The 21,248-nt window shown below is 40.7% G+C and overlaps 2 protein-coding genes and 1 long non-coding RNA gene across 3 annotated transcripts; 2 read left to right on the top strand and 1 right to left on the bottom strand.

Annotated features, from left to right (window-relative positions):
* Positions 1 to 450: 450 nt before the first annotated feature.
* Positions 451 to 1,468, top strand: LOC102081814 (uncharacterized). The gene is made up of 3 exons (XR_002063011.1): positions 451 to 797; positions 950 to 1,098; positions 1,180 to 1,468. It is a non-coding gene; the product is annotated as an uncharacterized LOC102081814 (long non-coding RNA).
* A 2,207-nt stretch (positions 1,469 to 3,675) lies between these two features.
* LOC100695247 (proteinase-activated receptor 1) lies at positions 3,676 to 7,573 on the bottom strand. Its single transcript, XM_005459694.2, has 2 exons — positions 7,313 to 7,573; positions 3,676 to 6,030 (listed from the first exon to the last, which is right to left on the bottom strand). The coding sequence occupies exons 1-2, from the start codon at positions 7,389 to 7,391 to the stop codon at positions 4,799 to 4,801; spliced, it is 1,311 nt and encodes a 436-aa protein (XP_005459751.1). The 5' UTR covers positions 7,392 to 7,573; the 3' UTR covers positions 3,676 to 4,798.
* Positions 7,574 to 19,113: 11,540 nt separating this feature from the next.
* LOC109202749 (uncharacterized) lies at positions 19,114 to 20,958 on the top strand. The gene is made up of 2 exons (XM_019360717.2): positions 19,114 to 19,763; positions 19,891 to 20,958. Exons 1-2 carry the CDS (start codon positions 19,461 to 19,463, stop codon positions 20,560 to 20,562), a joined length of 975 nt encoding a protein of 324 aa, XP_019216262.2. The 5' UTR covers positions 19,114 to 19,460; the 3' UTR covers positions 20,563 to 20,958.
* Positions 20,959 to 21,248: the final 290 nt, after the last annotated feature.

Below are 21,248 nucleotides of genomic sequence, written 5' to 3'. Positions count from 1 at the left end.
AATCACCAAAGCACTTGGTGAGTTTATTGTATAGCCTGGTGTACGGGTTGCAGTGTTAGCTAAACTAGCATTGCTAAGTTACTTTGCTAGCCATCAGCATCCAGAAAGCAGTTTGTTTTGTTTTGTGTTTTGTAGCTAACGGTCCTTCTTGATGTAAAATTTCCTTAGGAATCCAGCAATGCATCTGGACCAACTACATAGACCTACTACCTCCACTGGAATATCATAGCGCTTGGTAGGCTTTATTAGTCATGTAAATTAGCTGGCAGAATTTTATATTTCCGTGGTATAATATTGCAGTTGATTCTCTTTAAACTCACATTTTTGAATTAAATTAGCTCGTGTCAAAGTAGTAATTCTGATTCAGTATACATTTTTAACTTCTTACACCTCTAGCATGAGCAGTGTCACATCAGCACCAACAACATTAATCCCACTCACGTGCCCGCCTAAAATACAAATCTCTAGCTAATCTGTCACAGTTTAATTATCTTGAATTGCCCATCTTTTGTTACAGAACTATGCTTATTGGTATAATATTTGCTGTGTTCTAGGATGGTTACCAAGCAAACCAGGCGTCAAATTTCCAACGTTTCAAAATGTTAATTCCCTGAAACCATCTTTTACTGAAGCAACATCTTGTCATGGTCGGGATGAGTGCAGTGTTTTTCCATAGCCCTAGGGCTCCACCTCAGGCCAGAGTCTCCATTAAGCCATCTCACCTGTCTGCAATCAAGCTACCCGTATTTAAGACCAGAATACTCAGAAGTTCTCCATCAGATCTACAGCTAACCAGTGTTAGTGTTAGGCTGCCAAGCTCACTTGTGATTTCCTCAGTATTCTCTCTTATTGTGTTTTCTCTGTTCTAATAACCTGGCTGGTCATCACGTTGCTCTTTTAAACAATACTCAGCTTCATTTTGGATGCTGGTCTTCCTCCAATCACACAGTCTGGTTACGCTCACTTCCCCGCTGCACTCCACCTGCCTGCCTCCCTGCCACAGCTTCTGGAGCAGTACATTTTGGATTCACTCAGGAGTGAAACCTCACCCAGACCTTTGGACTGCCCTCCTTCCACGCCGTACTCCACCTGCAACCTGTAAGCCATTAGAAACATTTCCCATCATACTTACCGTTAATCATTGGAACCTAGCAGACTCCCTGTTTACTCTCATTCTAGTGACTCTGCACTTCTCCGCCCGTGTGACAGCCCCTTCTTCACCCATTGGACCACTTTCATGGACTTTTGAATTTAACATTAGTTCACAAATTACGCTTCTCGTTTCTGGTTTAGTCTCATAGTTCACAGTTCATCGTCGATACCTTAAAAGTATAGGCATAGTTCACAGTTTATAGTTGTCACCTTAAAGTCTTGTCTCACTTGTAAAGTAAAGCACTGTTTTCACATCTACTTGTGCCTCTGTCTGTGTCTGGCCTATAAGTCCTTGCACCTAGTCCGACCTCTCAGTTGTGACATGTCTATCCTTTCCATCTCAAGGCCAACTTTCTAAGAGTTACTGCAAGACTATAATTTCTGAGTCAAAATTCAATATAATCAGTGACAATAATTTGGATCAGATAGTGTTCAAGATAAAAACTGAAATTCCAAATTATAGAGAAGTGATGCTGAGGCGACATCTGTGTTCTAAAAACATAGTGGTTCAAAGACAGCATGTAAAAGAGTCACTGTGGAGGGTGTTCTATCTACAGAAAAACTGCAATAGTGAGTTTATTCTGTGCCTCATCCAAATTCCATATTGCATGTAGATGGACATCACAAGCTGATTTGTTGAATGTTTGCTGTTCACGGTGCATGGCTATAGATGTTTCTTCAGTGCTGCAAGAATAATCGAGCTGAAACCATTTACTGCAATTGTTGGAAAATTTAGCAGACCCCTGCACATCAGGAGTGATCATGGAGGAGAGAACCCTCAGATATGGAAGAACATGTGAGCAAGCAGGGGTGAAGGCTCGGTCTTAATAGGAAGTTCTGTGCACAACTCGAATACTCGGATCGAGCATTTCAACCGACACTTAAACAGCAACTGCAGCCATATTTATGCGCCTGTATTTTATGAATTTGAATAGCTTGGTATCCTCAGATTCTCTTTCACTTTTACCAGGAAGAAACTTCTTGACAGAACCATTACGATGACAGGAGCCTAATTAACATGCTTGTGCAGGCATGGTACCAAACAAGCTATCCTGATTTTTGAGCTTGGGAAAAATCGGGTGATTTCCAGGCAACAGTTTATGTGAAGAGAGGCAGTTGAGGCTTCTTTTCCTTGTTTGGAAAAAAGCTTTCCTGCATCAAATGGAAAGATTCATGTCAGGGGACTTGAACGGGCGAGAAGACCTCTATTATGTAAAAACAAAAGTCATCCAAAAATAACTTATTTCTAACAACTTACAACTTTTTAAAGAAACAATACTAACATGTTTGAATATAAATAAATATCAGACATCTAGCTTAATCATACCTGATATAGAAGGAGCTGGGAATGTGCTTCATACCTTCCTCCATCAGTAGCACTTTGTTGACTTTGTCCGTTTGTACATTCTTGCCTTGACGTCCACCTAGCGTTCATGTCTCATGCCAATTACGTCACGGAACGCTCGGACATGTTGCTATGACAATAACCACGCACATTAGCTTGCACTCTTGGACAGTGATATAACACCAGAGTAAGAACTAACTAAATGAAAACTAAAATAATAATATTACTAATAATAAATTAATTGAAAAACACGGTATACCATTATTTTAGGTTGTTTTTAATATTGTGAAAGAAGCTAAGGGGACAATCATCTTGATCCTGATACTACATGTTTATTGAAATTGTCTGCTACCTGTGAACGTGACTGGCTTTCATCATGAGTTAAATTTGGAACGGTTAACGGTTGCTCTTGTTACAGGCTCTTGGACAAAAATGAAACTCTTAGTTGCATTAAAAATGATCATTAGGTATGATCAAGACAAAACACAAACACGCCTTGTTTAGACAAGGAGGCTACAACAATTAAATTAAATTAATGCACAAGATTTTTGTAAAGTACATTGCATTTTAAGTGTTGCCTAACTTGTGAGTGAAGTCTCGGGTGCATCTCTCTGCTGTCATTACTGCTGTCAGCCAGCAAAATAGCCTTTTTTGAGATGATATGTAACATGACTTTCAATTGTTTTAGTCCCTGTTGATTTGACTTTTGTTTTTCTCTGAATGTTTTCTCAAAGATTAAACCTGTTTATGAAATTGCCGGCTAATCACGTTCACCTTAACATGTTTTGTGCATGGAAAATAAGTTTTCTTAATAAATTATAGTCAAGAATATGAAATGCATTTTTCACATTCATTTGGATAACGTTAGTCTAATTTGAAAAATTTTATGTTCACCATTACTCACCATTAATCATTGCCATTATTCATTTATTCGACATAAGGCAGGATTTTTGCTTTAAATTCATGTATAACATAATAATATATATATAACACATATTATTAGGCAATTATTAGGTAGGTAATTATTTAGGTAACTATAGTTTTTCATGTTTTCATGGTAGTAAAGTGGACGTAAAATCATCACATCAAAAATTAAAAAGAAGTGGCAGTTCCGATGGGATAAAGAGCCAAAATAAAGACGCCTGTATACTAGAGAAAACATGGAGTCAGAACAAGTCAACAGGGAACATCTGTTTATTTTCTTGCAAGAGAATAACTCACAGGTTTAAATACAACCATGCATTTAATACGAAAACACCAAGCAAGCCATTTAGATGAGACTCATACAGCATTACATTTTAACTGATATTTTCCTTTTTTATCTACATCAAGGCTTTTATTACATATTTGCTATGATCGTTATGCCCCATGCTGCCAGTAGCTGTTGAGCTTGAATAACTATGATGTAACTTATCAAAGCTTTTGAGGTTTTCATGCAAATGTAAGAAGGATAAATGGGATGAAAGAATAACATCCTTTTATTTTAGTTATTTATTTTTTTGGGTGTCTAGAAATGTCATATATCATTTGATGGTATCCCAAGGTTTCAGTATAAGGGTGTGGTTTGGTGGTTGCACAAACAAAAACAGCTAAGGAACTGCAAGAGAAGATAACTCTTTTTTCTGCTCTTTCACACAGAAAACACTAAATATCCATTACAAATATTCATTACTTGCAGCCCAGCACAGACGTAAGAGCTTCTCTGTAAGATTAAGAGCTTAACTGCATCTTGATAATGGAGATCGCTTGGGTCACTCTCCAGTTATTTAACAGTAATGTGGCAATACCTGCTGGACAGAGAAGCAGAGAGACAGTGGTGAAAATTCACAGCATAATAGCATATCTCATTTCTGTCATGGATGTATCTTCTACAAAGATTTTTATGTATTCTAATATATTAAATAGAAAAAAGAAACCTAAGCAGAAAAAAATTATCTTGAATGGAGGATATTCCACAAATAGGCAGCCTCACTTATGATACTACACTTTTACATATCGACATATCTATGAGCATTATTTTGATGCTCATATTCATACATTGTGTTATTCCAAATAAATCAATTCATCAAATAAAGAAGCTTGAATTAAATATACATTAATTAATGTAAAGTTTGCACCAGCAGGGGGAAGCATAAAACAAACTATGAGGGCAGATATTTCACTCCATCTCAGTACTTCAAGCTCAGTAACAGTTTAATCAATAAACATACATTCAGAAAGAAAATCATTAAAGAATAGAAAAATTAATTTTACAATGAACTTTCACTTTAAATAAACTTTAAAATTAGACATAAGAGTTAATTAAAATGTCAGCACAGTGTGAGAGTTAGTCAGACTAGTAGTTTCTTGTTTCAGTTGTTGAAGATGGAAAGAGTCCACTGATGTGTTTAATTCAGAGTGTTTGGTATTTTCCAGGTTTCTGGTTTTCAGCATTGTTCTTACACTTAACCTCCAGGAATCAGTTGTTGAATGAGTGATATCTCTGCTCTCTGTCACCTTCTTACACTTCAGCATATTGGATAGTTGTTTCTGGCACTGCGAGGATCCAAAGTAGTAGAGCAGGGGATCCAGGAGGCAGTTCAGACTTCCCAAACACAGAAACACCAGATAGAGTGCGTAAGAGCCATCGGGTGCCTCTGTGCTCTTCTTGGGTCCTTCGTTTAATTGCAGGTAGTGTGCAAGCAGCAGACAGTTTGTGGGCATGAAACACAGCAAAAATATCACCAGCACAGTCAAAGTCATTACCACTGCTCTTCTTCTCCTCTGTGATGTTCCTGGAACATCATGTTGGACTCTGCTCAATGACCAGATTATCTGAGCGTAGGACACCACTGTGATGAGCAGAGGTAGGAAGAAAAAAATGCAGCAGATGGTGAGGAAGTATGTCTTTAACCAGGTGTTCTTATCTGTGGAGTGGACATCATGGCAGGTGGTGATGTTCAACTCACTGACGTTAAAAGTCTGGTCAGAAGAAACAAGAGGCACAGAGCCAGCGAAGGATAACACCCACATGGTTATGCAGGCTTTGACGGTGGTGTGTGAGCTCCTCCAAGCCAGAGAGTCAATGGGATAAACTACAGCAAGCAGACGGTCCACACTGATGCAAGCTATGAGAAGAACAGAACAGTACATGTTCCAGTAAAAGGCAACTGTGACCACGCGGCACATGGACGGACCAAATTTCCAGTCATTGCCTTCAAAGTGGTAGGAGATCTTGAAGGGGAGCATCAGTGCAAAGAGCAGATCGGCTAAGGCCAGGTTCAGCATATATATTGCAGCTGGCTTCTTAGGACGGATCCCCCGAGTAAAGGCCAGCAGACCACAGATGTTAATTGGCACACTGATGGAGCAGACCAGGGTGTAGAAGCAAGGTAAAAGGATGGTGGACACAGTGCCATTTAGAAACTTCAGTGCCTGTTCGGAAAGTCCATCTCTTAAAAATGTTTCATTTGATGATTTATTAACTGCGAGCTCAGGATATTGAAAACCTGCTCCAGATGCTCCGTCCGGTCCTCTAGTATTGTTTGAAGTGCCTAAAGGAGAGAGAGAGATTAAAAAAAAATGTTTCACTTTAACATATTTCAACTATGTAGCTTTAATATAGATATTAAAGCTACATCATTGAGATTATTGGATGAAAGCTCTGTTAACAGAAGGTAGGAATGTTATTATGAATCTAGTGATTTAAGAAATGAAATGAAATACAGATAATTTACTGGCTGATTTCAGGTGTAAATATCTGAATATTTATTATTATTTTATTTTTGTATTAATCCTTTATTTTTCCAGGTAAAAATCTAATTTCCAAGAGAGATCTGGCATCATGGCAGCAAAAGTTTAAACATTGCAAATTTTAACAACCAGTCACAACTGAAGGACTTTCATTCTAACATACCTATGAACAGGTTGTTAAGTGGGCTCTAAGTTTAACATATGATGAGTTAAAGCTTTCTTATCATTATTGCCTGCAGGAAAGATACACACGGTTATAACAGAACCCAAAGAAAACATTTCACAGAAAGCAATTTTCAAGCCAGATTTCAAGTGTAAATACTTCTTTTTGCCTCTTTTTATATAATTCAATAGTCTTAATTTAAAAAATTCAGTATAAAAACTATGATGGTTGATCTTTACAATTTTTTTCACAGGTTACATGACAAATAAATTAGTTGAAGCTCTGAATCAGTAAAAAAGAAACATGCCAAATATTCTGTTTTGAACTTGTTGAACAAGATTTTAATGTTGCATACTTAACAATTCGTGAAAATACAGAGAATTGTTAGAACAAAATGAGAGACTGACAGATAAAAACACTTTGTTTGTGTTATTTTTTAACGGTTAACACATGCAGTAAACACAAATAAAACACAGGTAATCATTCATTTATATGAAATTTAAAAAGTAAATAAATATAAGTACATCACAACTAGAAACACAAAACTCACTTACCAGGAATGTTTGTTTGTTTTTTCTTTTGTTATTACTATTATTATTTTTATTTTCCTGCTATTTTCTTCTTAAATATAACTGCACACTTTCTATATGCTCATGTAAAACTGAGGAACACGAGCCAAAGAATTTCATTGTGGGTAAATGTGGCTACACTGTATCTGTATATGACAATAAAACTTGAACCGTGAAACTATTATTTCTGCTTGAAAACTGTCCAATTTAAATTTGTTTTAGAAAAAACAATAACATTATGTAGATTGACAAAATCATAAAATATTCCGATTTCATCTCTAACATATCCATGAATTGTTTTCTAAGTGTACCTGTGGTAATTTAACATTAAATAACTCAAAGCTTTCTTACCATTGTTGCCTGCAGGAAAGGCACATGCACACAACAGAACCCACAGAAAATGTTTCCGAGACACTAAAACCATGGCCATTAGGACAATGGTGTTAAATTCATTCAATCTTCGTTCACGTTCCTACTGCTGAATGTTCATTTCAAGTAAATGTGTTCTGCCCGAAGTCCAACCAGTCTGTTCCAAACGTGCTCCTCCACCAGTCAGAGCAAACTCCACTTAGAGACACTGTCTGCCTTTTCTCATTTCACAATCTGCACATCCTCGATATTCTCAGTGAGACTTTCACGTCCCTCCCTTTTAACAGGAAGAAACCTCTAGCTGAACCAGGCTCAGGGAGGGGCGGTCATATGCCATGACCAATAATTTACTCATAAATTATCATTTACTGATAATTTATAATGTACTCATAAATCACAATTTACTCATAAGAGTGAGGCCTTCTTTGGAAAGACACACACACACACACACCGCAAAAACAAAATTAATAATAATATCATATCACAGTCAGAGGTGGGGAATGGAAATGTTTATTTAAATATTTATTATGCTTAAAGTATGAAGTCATACCATCTTCTTGAACAAGGCCCATTTAAACCCACTTAGCCTTGCTCAAGTTAGGACATTTGTAATGTCTCTCTGATATGGGACAAATGAGAGAGGCCAATGAGCAAGGGGTCACTGTACCAAACAATTCTTTAATTACGGTGCTTTTTCCAATTCTTCATTTAGTATTTCGTTGTGAATCGAACCACCCCCAAAATGAATCAAAGCACGCCCAAACGTTTCTTACTTTTTTTTTTTACAATATTTGCTGTTTGTGTGACACACTACTAAAAATATAAAAAGCATACAGTACTTGGTTGAGACGCAATATTTTAAGCCCCCCCAAAAAATGGTTTGTTCCAGCTCGCCTCTCCCCTACTCTGGCTCTAGCGCCCTTTCTGCCAGAGGGATGGTGGCTGAGACGCAGCGGAGCGGAGGTGTGAATGGGAGCTTGAGGATCCTGCACAGTATCTTAGCTGTTCCCAGGACTGCGCTCCTCTGGACAGAGATCTCCGATGTTGTTCCTGGTATCTGCTGGAACCACTCGCCTAGCTTGGGAGTCACTGCACCTAGTGCTCCGATTACCACTGGGACCACTGTTATCTTTACCCTCCACGTCTTCTCGAGGTCTTCTCTGAGCCCTTGGTATTTCTCAAGCTTCTCATGTTCCTTCTTCCTGATTCTGCTGTCTTTCAGTATCGCTATGTCGATCACTACGGCTGTCTTCTTCCAGCCACCACTATTTTGTCCATCTGTATCTGGAAGTCCCACAGGATGTTAGCTCAGTCGTTCTCCACCACCCTAGGGGGAGTCTCCCATTTTGACCTCGGGACTTCCAGGCCATACTCAGCACAGATATTTCTGTATACTATGCTGGCCACCAGGTCTTGCCTGGTGTGGTAGACCCCAGCCTCTATGGATCTTGTACTCAGAGCTTGCTCCTGTGCTGCCATGATTAGTGCCTCTGTGCTGTCTTTCAGTCCAGCTTTGTCCAGCCACTGGTAGGATTTCTGGATGTCAGCCACTTCCTCTATCTGCCAGTGGTATATACCACGAAGGGGCTTGTCCTTCCATGATGGTTCCTCCTCTTCCTCCTTTTTCTTGGGTTTCTGCTGTCTGAGGTAGTAGAAACTGTTGCAGAGATTCTGACCTTCAGCTCGTAATTAGGGATGGGTATCGTTTAGGTTTTATCCGATACCAGTACCAAACCGGTACTTTTGAAACGGTGCCGGTGCTTAAACTGTGCTCGAACCGGTGCTTAAAGAATGAAGAACACACACTTTAGCTGTGTCCCAAAACATCGGCTGCATCCTTCGCAGGACCCGGCCTTCGCGGTCTACGTGGGCCGGGTCCTTCGAAGACCGAGAAGGCCGGAAGTGCGAGGCTGTGAAATGGTAAATAAATGGTAAATGGCCTGTATTTATATAGCGCTTTTCTGGTCCCTAAGGACCCCAAAGCGCTTTACATATCCAGTCATTCACCCATTCACACACACATTCACACACTGGTGATGGTAAGCTACGTTGTAGCCACAGCCACCCTGGGGCGCACTGACAGAGGCGAGGCTGCCGGACACTGGCGCCACCGGGCCCTCTGACCACCACCAGTAGGCAACGGGTGAAGCGTCTTGCCCAAGGACACAACGACCGAGACTGTCCGAGCCGGGGCTCGAACTGGTAACCTTCCGATTACAAGGCGAACTCCCAACTCTTGAGCCACGATCGCCCCAAAATGGGACGGTCTAGCCTTCAGATTTGCATCACCGCTGTGTCTGTGGAGTTTAATAAACTCAGCCGTCTGCTCCTTGCTATCTAAAATACAACAGGACACTGGCATAAATTATCGACCGTCTCACACTTCTGTTTAATCAGTTTTCTGTTTGACGTTTATTCAGCTGTGTGAAAATCCTGGAGGAACCCAGCCGATGGATTAATAAAGTTTTACTTAATCTAATAATCTAATAACTTTGATCTCAGCCAAACCGATTTACTCCAGAACAAATAAAACACCGAAAAAAGGCAAACAATTACATTTTTAAGTTATCCGAGTGACTTATATATCATGTTTAACCTGAGTAGCGAAAGAGCGGGGGTCTGAAAACGATGAAGCCGGGAGTCCGCTGCTCTCGCCGGCTCGAGTTACCATTGAACCCCCCGGCTTGCTATCGAGCGGGTGGGTAACAGACGTCTCCGAAAACGTCGGTGCACTTTTGCAAATATGCGATGTCTTGATAAACCAAGCAGATATTTGAAATTTACACAGCTACTTTCTCGCCTGAAAATATGTTGAAAGTTTATTTTGTGACCCAGAAAGATTAATAAGACTAATTTTAAAACTTAGTAGCGGCCGCCATTGTTGCCAGCTGAAATTTGGCTGGGCCGCGCTATGAATTCTGGGATATGGTGGGCCACGAAGGACACACCTGACCCATCCTTCAAATTCGGGGAAATGAAGGACGCATTTGTCAGCCGCATTTGAAGGAGTCGACGAATTGGGACAGCCTTCGTCGCCTGGCTGTGACGTAATCGGCCTTCAAATGCGGCCTCCGGAGGATGCGGCCGACGTTTTGGGACACAGCTTTTGTCCAAAAACCTCTCATGTTTAGCTGTTTTTTTGTAAAAAGATAACAATGTTAGCCTTTTCTGCAGCTATAGGGCATATATGGTATCACTCTTGGCTGGAAGCAGTGCTTAAACAACTGGAAAACACAAACTTACTCCAAAAACCTCTCATGTTTAGGTGTTTCCCACTTTTTCTTTGGTCATTTTAGCCTTTTTGGCCAGGGTGAAGGGAGTATCTGCCATCAAACAAGAAGACAGCCGCATGTAACTACGACGGTGTTTGCTAGTTCACCTTACATGCATTAATTTAATAACGTGGTTAGCCTACTCAACGTAAATTACACACGAACAACATTAAGCTACTGACCCAGAGAAGAATGGCTGCTGCTGCCGTCATCATCCGTCATCATTCTGCTGCACTGGCAGGGCTAGGGGCCAGGACTCTACTCTTCGGGTTCCTAGGGGATGTTGCTAACTCCGGGTCCGATAACAGGCGCCACACCCGCAGTAGATGTGCACGGTGTGAGGTCTTGCAGCAAGCTATCAAATACAGTGCATTTCTCGGCTTTTAAAAAAACGCTATGCGTCGCCAGGTGTTTCATCAGATTCGAGGAGTTACCTCCTTTGCACAGTATCAGCTTAAAGCACTTGTTGCAGGCTGCTAAGTTTGCATCTTTTGCTGTGAAGTACAGCCAGACTTTTGACCGCTTCGCCTTGGGCATTTGTAATCTGTAGCTCTGCTCTAAAAGAACGTACATACCTGGGCCCGCCTACTACGCTTGCAAAGGTAAAATGATTGGCTAGAATCCAAAGTGTATGACATCTCAGTTAAAAAAAAACACCGAAATAAAGCACCGAAATGTGCGCTGCTTTTCGGTCTGGTTACTACCGTTCATTTCAGAACCGGTGCCATTACTGGTACCCATCCCTACTCGCAATCCACCTAATCATGTCAGTGCCAAGAATTACTTCCTGGAACCCTGTCGCACAATCATGTCCATGCCACTCAAGTTCATGTAACCTGTGCTCATTAGGCATAGATCCCAGCTCTTGTTCATGTGCATAGTTTTGTTTAGTTTTAGTTTAGTTTCTACATCTATAAATAGTATTGCCACACTGTTGTATATAGTGCCCTCACTCACCCCCCTGTAAATAGCTCCTTGCCCATCTCAATAGTGTCTGTGTTCTCTCGTAGTGATGTGTCGGTCGAACTAAACGGCTCTTAGAGCCGGATCTTTGAAGTGAACGACGCGAGCCGGCTCCCAATGGGTTTTTTTTCTTTCTCTCTCCCTTTCTCTCGCACTTTTTTTCCCGCTTCACTTCACACACGATCCTTGAGCCTTGTGGGCAGTAGCGGTTTTTGATACGGGCGACAAGGGCGGTTGCCTGGGGCGGCATCGTGGTGGGGGGCAGCATCACAGGCATCGGCAAAAAAAAAAAAAAAAAGTTGCTTGTATTCATGCTGCCCCGACGTCATGCCTGTGCATATTGGGAATAGCATAGTGCGCCTGCTGCTTGCGGCACAGGGAGGAGAGGGCGGGGCAGCGGGGATTCTCTGGCTGGCTGGAGCAGCATCTAATAACCAACTCGCAAAATAAAACAAAATAAAAACAAACCAACAAACACGAAAACACCAGACATTATGATACAGCCTTATAATTTGCACCGATGTTTTTTCAAAATTCTATACGCGAAAAGTGAGCGCGAGAGCCCTCGGTGCGCCTGCTTGCTGCTGAAGTCAAAGTAAACTTTATTGTCATCTCCGCTCCAGTTACAGCAGTGCAAGTAAACAAACAATAAATATAAGAAGAGTAAGAAAATAAATCTACACTTTAGGACTAGGGGTAAAGGGATCAATAACAATTTATAATTTACAGTTTGATGACTTAAAGTCTCACACACAACCTGTCGAAAGAGGAGGGGGCCGGCTGCTTCCAAATAGAGCACATTTCATTCATAATGTTGTAAATCCAAGCCCATTATGTATTCATGATTGAATCCTGGGTTGTGAGAAATCCCAGAAATAAACCCTAGACAAAGCATATCTGTGAACTAAGCTGTAGGTCTATTAGGTTATGTTGTATTGATCCTCGAGTTGGGGGATGGGTGTTCTGGAGTGCAAAATTAAAACCAATGGAAGATGGACAAGAAAAGTTCAAAGCCATCAGGTGCTCAGTTTAGAAAAAAAAGAAAAGAAGAGGAGGAGACACAAGCAAAAGATAGGCTACAGGTAAGCAGATGTGTCATTGGATAATGGCACGTCATGTATCCTGAAACAATCAGAATCAGAATACTTTATTAATCCCTAAGGAAATTATGCGGGTTACAGTTGCTCCAAGAAGAAATGGTAAAAATAGCAACAGTAACAGACTAAACTCCAAACAATACATTATGTTACCGATTTAAATATTAATTAGTCATTGTCAATTATTGTCAATTGTTGATTTATCTTGTTCTCATTGTATGACGAATTCTGATGGCTGTTTGGTAGCCATTTGCATATTATGCATACTCTCTCTCCCTTCATATGTGTGTGTGTGTGTGTGTGTTTTTCTGGTGAAATTCAGTATGGTTCCAACAACAGTTCTATGTTAATGTACAATCCTTAATATGTTTTGTTTGTGTGTGTGTGTGTGTGTGTGTGGGGGGGGGGGGGGGGGGGGGGGGGGGGGGGGGGGGGGGGGGGGGGGCAGAGGGAGTGCTCGCCCAGGGCGCCAAACAGGCTAGGACTGCCACTGCTTGTGGGCGGTAGTTACACTTTCAGTAGCAAAGGAACAGAGCAGGAGGGAAAGAAAGAGAAAGAGAGTCAGGGACAACGTCACATTAGAAAGGTATAGTAATGGTCCACAACTATTTTCAGTTGCGGATGATAAAGGATTCAGAAAATTTATTCATGCAGGCCCATATGACAAAGAATGTGCATCTTCGTTTTATTTTCATATTTTAATTTATATGTAATTGTGTTGTGGTTTGCAGTGTTAAAACTTTAAATTTGTTTAAAAGGAAAAAGCTGAAAATTTAAATAATTAAAAGTTGAAATGTAAATAGTTGTTTGTTGTATTATATGATATATTTATTACATTTTATATGGAGTGAATAAATAAAAGTATATTTACGGTGGCCGCTAGAGACAAAGCACATAAAAACTCAGAAGCACGTACAAACTCCGAAGGACGTAAAAACTCCAAAACACAAAAACTCCATAGCACATACAAACTCCAAAGCACGTACAAGCCCCGAAGCACGTACAAACACCAAAACACGTAAAAAACTCCAAAACACGTAAAAACTCAGAAGCACGTACAAACTCCAAAACATGTACAAAACACAACAGAAGTGCTGCAGGATGCTATGCGCAGTGTTGAGCTTTTGTTACCTAGTGGCTACACAAGCCAGGAAGTACCAACGACCGGATTTGGTGTGTGGTAGTAAAAGGTAAATGAACATTTTTTTTAATTATTTGAGTATATATGAGTGCTTGTGTATAAATACACAAACAATACACATATGCTTTCAATTGTGTAATTTAAGTAATCTAGGTAGCTCTGTTTTGGAAGTTCAGTTAACCCTAGAAATGTGTTTTGGAGTTTGTACGTGCTTTTTGGAGTTTGTACGTGCTTTGTCTCTAGGGGCCACCGTATATATTTTTTTAATAAACATATATAAATAAAAACACAGGTTTCTTTTTTACATTAGTAATTCCTTTTGTGCATAATTTTATATTGTTGTTAATAATAAGTTAAAGCAACAAAACAACCTGAAGAGCCAGTTGGGAGCCGAAAGAGCTGGCTCTTTTTAGTGAGCCGAGCCGAAAGAGTCGGTTCTCTAAAAAGAGACGGAAATCCCATCACTATTCTCTCGTCACTGTAAATAAATTAATTCACGTCACACTTTGAGTACCTGTGTGCTGAATCTGCCCTTTTAGTCCACTCTGCCTGACGGCCACCGGCATTGTCAACAAGATTGGAATGAAACTCAAAGTCTCCAAAAGTTGATTCTGTTCATCTGAACATAGCGTTTGATTGAGCATGCATCAAGACGAAACTCAAAGTGTTGATCTATGTGATGGAGAACTGGTTAAGAACTAATGGAAAACAGGAAACTAGAACCCTAGAAAAGAAGTCTCCTGGGCATCTGAACCATTAGTCAGGCAATTAAGGTAATTTGCCGAGAATTACTTTGTGTCCATGTTTGTTGACATTTATGGGTGAGTGTTATATTACAGACTAAATTTTCCTGAAAACTATAAACAAACAATGGTGTAGTGGTGAAATAATGGCTAAATGGCTTTGATAACCACATTCAATCACACCCAGGCCAGCTTGGTGCTAATCTGCAACCTTATGAACAGACAACAACCCTTCGAGTATTCTGTCATGGAAGGTGAATACAGTCTTATTTCTAGTTATGTCATGTGACTTGATTTTTTTTTAATTTAAAATTTTTTTGGTTAATACTCAGTAACTGGATTACTTAGAGCAGGGGTGTAAAACTCACGGCCCACATAAAATTATGTCCTGCTCGCAAGATAATTTCATATATCAATTCCTAATGGCCTGTCGGTATGTGGGAGACAGATCTTCAGCCCTGCTGAGAATCCAGTCATTGGGTGGGACTTTATTTTTATAGGAACACCATAGGTCAATCACATTGTGTGAAAGAAGGAAGGGGGGAGACCTTTTGAAGTGTAGTGGTATAGGGCAGGTTTGCAGAGAGCATACTTGCCAACCTTGAGACCTCAGAATTAGGGAGACATTCAAAAGGGCTGTTGGGGGGGGGGTATACATATACATATATATACAAAAACTTGAATTTTACAGTGTTTATTTGTCAGATAAAATAAGTTAAATGTCACCGTTATGATTGGCTGGCCGGAAACAGCGGAGGTGTACAAATTCAGAGGCTGCCTCCGAAAGCCGGGCCCGGTTAGACCGCGAAGGCTGGGTCCTTCGAAAGCCGGGTAGGCCAGAAGTGAGCGACTGTGAAATTGGATGGTCTAGCCTTCACATTACACATTACACATTACATCACGAGCTCCTTGCCGTTTACTCCTTGCTATGTAAAATATAACCGGACGCTCGCATAAATTCTTGACCTCACACTTCTGTTTAATCAGTTTTCTGTTTGACGTTTATTCAGCTGTGTGAAAACCCTGAACAAATAAAACACAGAAAAAAGCAAAAAAAATTTCATTTTTAAGTTATCAAAGTGACTTATATATCATGTTTAACCTGAGTAGCGAAAGACCGCGGGGGTTTGAAAATGATGTGCCGGGAGTTTACTGTTCTTGCCGGCTCAGATATTTGAAGTTTACACAGCTACATTCTTGCCTGAAAATATGTTAAAAGTTTATTTTGCGACCCAGAAAGAGTAATACTAGTAATATTAAAACTAAGTAGCTACCGCCATTGTTGGAAACTGGAATTGGCTGGGCCGCACTATGAATTCTGCTATATGGTTTTTCAATTTTGTTGTCTGGGTGGAAAATCGAGAGAAATTCGGGAGAATGGTGGCTCCGGCACATTTTCGGGTGGGGCACTGAAATTCAGGATTCTCCTGGAAAAATCGGGAGGGTTGGCATGTATGACAGAGAGGTGGGGAAAACCCTTGATTTAAATACAAGTGTTTCAGGAAAAAGTGAAATAAATGAGCAGCACCTGGCTGAATTTCAATGATACTGGAGACGGAAAAGCTGAGTGCTGAATTTATAAAATTAGGAGCTTTCTAAAGTGATACCTGTTTTTATTTTCAGCCATTTTCCATTGTGGAGGACAAAAGGTTTCAAACTTGTCCAGGCCTTGAACCTAATATGTGTTCTCCCTGTTACTAATAATTGCATAAAAATAAGACTCTTATGAAAACATTGAATAAAAAAATTCCTCGAACAAGACTACATTTACAGTCCTGTATTGAATATTATATAAAATAAACTATATACAAAGTGTCTTTGAATGGCTGAGATGCTGAAATTTCTGCAAGTAGCACAGAGTCATGGCTCAGTTTCTGAGTGTCTGCATGAGTCTCACAAGCCTGAATGTGCGTCTTAAACCATTTATAGTTCTTATGTCACGTTTTGCAGGGCAAGCCGTGTGGTGTTATGAGAAAAGGACCCAAGATGCAGGCAAAGGCTGTGATGCGAGTGAGCTTTATTACAGTTTTTTCTGAATGCTTAAACCCTAACTGTGATTCTTATAGCACAATTTCTAAAACTATTAATACTTATAGCAAAACCACTCACTGAGTTTGCAAAACCAAAAGCACAAACACTGCTTTGCACTCAGTTTGCCATTTTGTAACACACACTTTGCAAACCTGTAGCTACAATCCACTGCACAGCACTCTTTTTGCAGAACTGTAAACACAACTCACTCCTTTACACTCAATTTGCAAAGGATCAACACACTCCTAGCAAAACTATACACATTTATGGCCATTATTTACACTATTTTGCCAACTGTCTGGCACACTGTCGCATGTGAAAACTTTTTTAGATAATTAGTTCACTTTGCAATCAGCCTAAGCACTATAATACAGGTAAGCTGTGTGTGTGGAGTACAGTGGAGGGAGCAGGAAGAGTGAGAAGTAGAGGAGGCCGAGGAAGAGGACGTGGAGGTGAAGAAGTAGGATGAAGAGGACAACAAGGACAAGGAGGAGCAAGAGGAGGACGAGGAGGGGGGAGAGGAAGGGTAAGAAGAGTAAGAAATAGAATTGCTGATGACATCAGAGCTACAATAGTGGACCATGTAATCAACCATGGAGTGACCCTGAGGGAAGCTGGCCAACGGGTTCAGCCTAACTTGAGCCGCTACACTGTAGCAAGCATCATTAGGACATTTTGAAATGAGAGTCGGTTAGTACAGTCACTTTGCACTAAGATTTGTAGCACTGCCATGCTAATGAGAAACACAACAATACCATAGATGTAAAATTCCAGAAGATATTTTCCCCTGTGCCTTGGACTAGAGCAGCGCTCCCCAACTCCCGGGCCTCGGACCGGTACCGGCCCGTGAGTCGTTTGGTACCGGGCCGCGAGAGTTGAGGCTCAGGTGTGAAATGTATGATTTTCAGGGTTTTTATCGGTTTTCAGCGTTATTTTGTTATCGTTTTTATCGTTAACTCGCTTTTCCTGGGTCTTTTCACATGTGTTATGAATAAATCTTCTTTTTTTTTGGTACCGGTACTAGTTTTATTTTTTTGTGTTTATCCGCGACACCTTAAAGGCCGGTCCATGAAAATATTGTCTGGCATAAACCGGTCCGTGGCACAAAAAAGGTTGGGGACCGCTGGACTACAGGACATTTCATGTGATGTAGACGAAATTTTGTGGCCAGATCCACAGAGATGACACAATGTAGACTGATTTCTTTTTTTTCCTCAGTGAAATTACTATTTCGTTTTGACTTGGAAATAAACACTTGTGTTTGTTTTGATGTGTGTGAATAAACACCAGTACTTGAAGTTTGGATCCCTCTATGCTTACGGATCTATGACAAAAGTATGAGCTCAAACTGACATAGCCTACCTTGTGCACAGAGAAAGCAAAAGCCAGATGTGTTTTTCATTCATACCATCAGTGTGTAGTTGGTGCATTGTGTGCTTATTAATTTGATGGCTTGTGTTTACTGTCTGGTACAAAAATACCATTTTTACAAAGGTGTGGTGAGTTAAGCAAAGGTTATTCGCTTTTACAAGAAAACTACAATGTTTTGCTGATTGGGTGAAGAGTTTTCTTATTTGTGTGTAGAGTTTTGCAAAAATAGCCAATAGTTACAAAAAATGTGCTCAAGCCATCAGAAAAAACTGTAACAGTGAGTAATAACGAACAAAAGCAAGGATGGCAAGGCCAGAACTAAGACACAGTGTTGGGAAGGATACTTTTAAAATGTATTCCACTACAGATTACAGAATACATGCCCCAAAATGTATTTTGTAATGAATTACGTTACGTTACTCAATGAGAGTAATGTATTCTGAATACTTTGGATTACTTATTATCATGCTTTTTACAACTACATGAATGTACTATTGCTGTGTGATTTATTACTTTTACTGAAGTTTACTCGCCATAGCAATACCACCTAGATTTTTAAATCTTACAGTTTTTCTCGATTGCTTAAACACTATAACCAGGCCTCTAAACTAAAATTTCAAAACCATAAACGCTATTGGTCAAAAAGCTCACCCATTTCCCTGAACTATAAACACTATTCCCTGCTTTGACACATGACTCAAATTTGGTGAACTGGTACTGCAAAACTCTACACACAAATCCCTACATTTTACAGTGCTTACACCATGTAGTCATGTAGAAAGCACTAGCATGCAATAATGTTAACTTAAGTCAGCATAGCTTGAGCCCAATTAGCACACAATTAACCAGGTGGAAACACTAGGAGTCAAAATTTAGCACACACCAATCAGAACCTGCGATGGATAGATAAAAGGGCCAAAGTCAGCTCATTCAGGTTTGAAACAATGGATCCAAAGAGATGCAAAGGAAGAGGACGTGGTGGAGAAAGAGGACGTGGTGAAAGAGGAGGACGTGGTGGAGAAAGAGGACGTGGTGAAAGAGGAGGACGTGGTGGAGAAAGAGGACGTGGTGAAGGACGAGGACGTGGTGGAGAAAGAGGACGTGGTGAAGGAGGAGGACGTGGTGGAGAAAAAGGACATGGTGAAAGAGGAGGACGTGATGGAAGAGGAGGAGGAGGTGGTGAAGGAGGTGGAGGTGGAGAACGACGGCGACAAGGAAGGGGAAGAGCAAGGGCACGAAGACAGTCAGTCTCGGATGAAATTCGAGCCACTTTAGTTGACCATGTCCTTGTCCATGGGATGACTATGAGGGAGGCTGGGCAACAAGTACAACCAAATTTGAGTCGCTTCACTGTTGCCTCCATCATCAGAACCTTCAGGGAGGAAAACAGGTAGGTGTACTTGCAGTAAGACTGCTTTGTACAGTAACGTTTAAGTTACTGAATTTATGTGTCTTGAGTTTCAGTATGTTTCCATTATTTTCCTGTAAAATGAATGTGTGACAGTTACAGTAATGAGTGCTTCTATTTTTGTAGGACAGAGACGACCACCTGGTGGAGGCAGGTTAAGGCTTTTGTCGGAGGAGCAAGAGAGGGAACTTGTAAACATGGTAATTGCAAATAATGTAATCCGCCTGCAAGAGATTCAAAGGAGAGTGATTGAGGATGATCATCTTTTTCGAGGCATAAATGCCATCAGCCTCTACACAATTGACCGCATCCTCCGAAAGAATCAATTCCGGATGAAACAGGCATACCGAGTCCCTTTCGAACGAAACTCTGACAGAGTGAAAAACCAACGTGTGGAATATGTTCAGGTATGAGTTTTGATACTGTATAAGGTATTGTGTACCATCACAGCATGGCAGTTTATGCTGCCATTTCAGCACTCTTGAACTTTGGTTCACGGTACCGATTGACTCTACTGTGTTATGTGTTTTGCAGAGAATCTTTGAGATTGAAGGACGGCCTGTTCGCCATGAAATGATCTTTGTGGATGAGGCAGGTTTTAACCTGACCAAAAGAAGGAAAAGGGGGAGGAACATAATTGGCCATCGGGCTATTGTAAATGTCCCTGGTCAGCGTGGGGGGAATGTCACTATGTGCGCAGCCATCAGCCAACGAGGGGTACTCCACCGCCATGCCGTACTAGGACCCTATAACACTATGCTTCTCCTTGCTTTTCTTGATGGTTTAAGACAACATATGTTCCAGCTGGACTACAGGGAACCATCACAGCCAGAGCAGCCTCACTACGTTGTTGTGTGGGATAACGTCAGCTTCCATCGCGCTGCTCTGGTTCGTGACTGGTTTACCAATAACCCAAAGTTTTCTAATATCTTTCTGCCTGCATACTCCCCCTTTCTAAACCCGATAGAGGAGTTATTTTCGGCATGGCGGTGGAAAGTGTATGACCGAGAACCTTATGTCCGTGTTCACCTCCTTCAGGCCATGGAAGAGGCCTGCCTAGACATATCAGTAGATGCATGCCAGGGGTGGATCAGGCATGCAAGAGGATTTTACCCCCGCTGCCTGGCTGGGGCCAATATAGCCTGTGATGTGGATGAGATTCTCTGGCCTGACCCAGACCAAAGACAAGATGCTGTGGTGGGATAATGTTTCTGGTGTGTGTTGTACTGTATAGTACATGAATGACAATGTGCCACTGTACATACATTGGTTGCGTCTTTTGTGTTTATCATGTGACAAGGGTTTTGAAGGGGAGAACCATAAGCAACCTAATTGTTTTGGAACTATTGTTTTGAATTAATTGTACCAGTGTGCAAAACTCTGTTGTAGTGTGTGTGTTTTTGAGGGCTTGTGTTTGATGTCTGAGGGCAAAGTTCGGTTTTTCAGCAGGAGTGAATAGTTTTGGGTGTAGAGCTTCATTTTGACCTGGAAATAGGATGTTTGGGGAATTGAGTGAGATGTTATGGATTTGTGTTTACTGTTGTGCGGATATGAGGCGTAGTTTCAAGAAATGTGTTTTAGCAATCGAGAAAAACTGTAATACTTATAGCAAAACCACTCACTGAGTTTGCAAAACTAAAAGCACAAACACTACTTTGCACTCAGTTTGCCATTTTGTAGCACACACTTTGCAAACCCGTAGCTACAATCCACTGCACAGCACTCTTTTTGCAGAACTGTAAACACAACTCATGGCTTTACACTCAATTTGCAAATGATCAACACACTCCTAGCAAAACTATACACATTTATGGCCATTATTTACACTATTTTGCCAACTGTCTGGCACACTGTCACATGTGAAAACTTTTTTAGATAATTAGTTCACTTTG

This window comes from Oreochromis niloticus, linkage group LG7 (genome assembly GCF_001858045.2).
Source record: "Oreochromis niloticus isolate F11D_XX linkage group LG7, O_niloticus_UMD_NMBU, whole genome shotgun sequence".
In the NCBI taxonomy this organism is placed as follows: domain Eukaryota; kingdom Metazoa; phylum Chordata; class Actinopteri; order Cichliformes; family Cichlidae; genus Oreochromis; species Oreochromis niloticus.
This window is presented reverse-complemented; position numbering and strand designations above follow the sequence as displayed.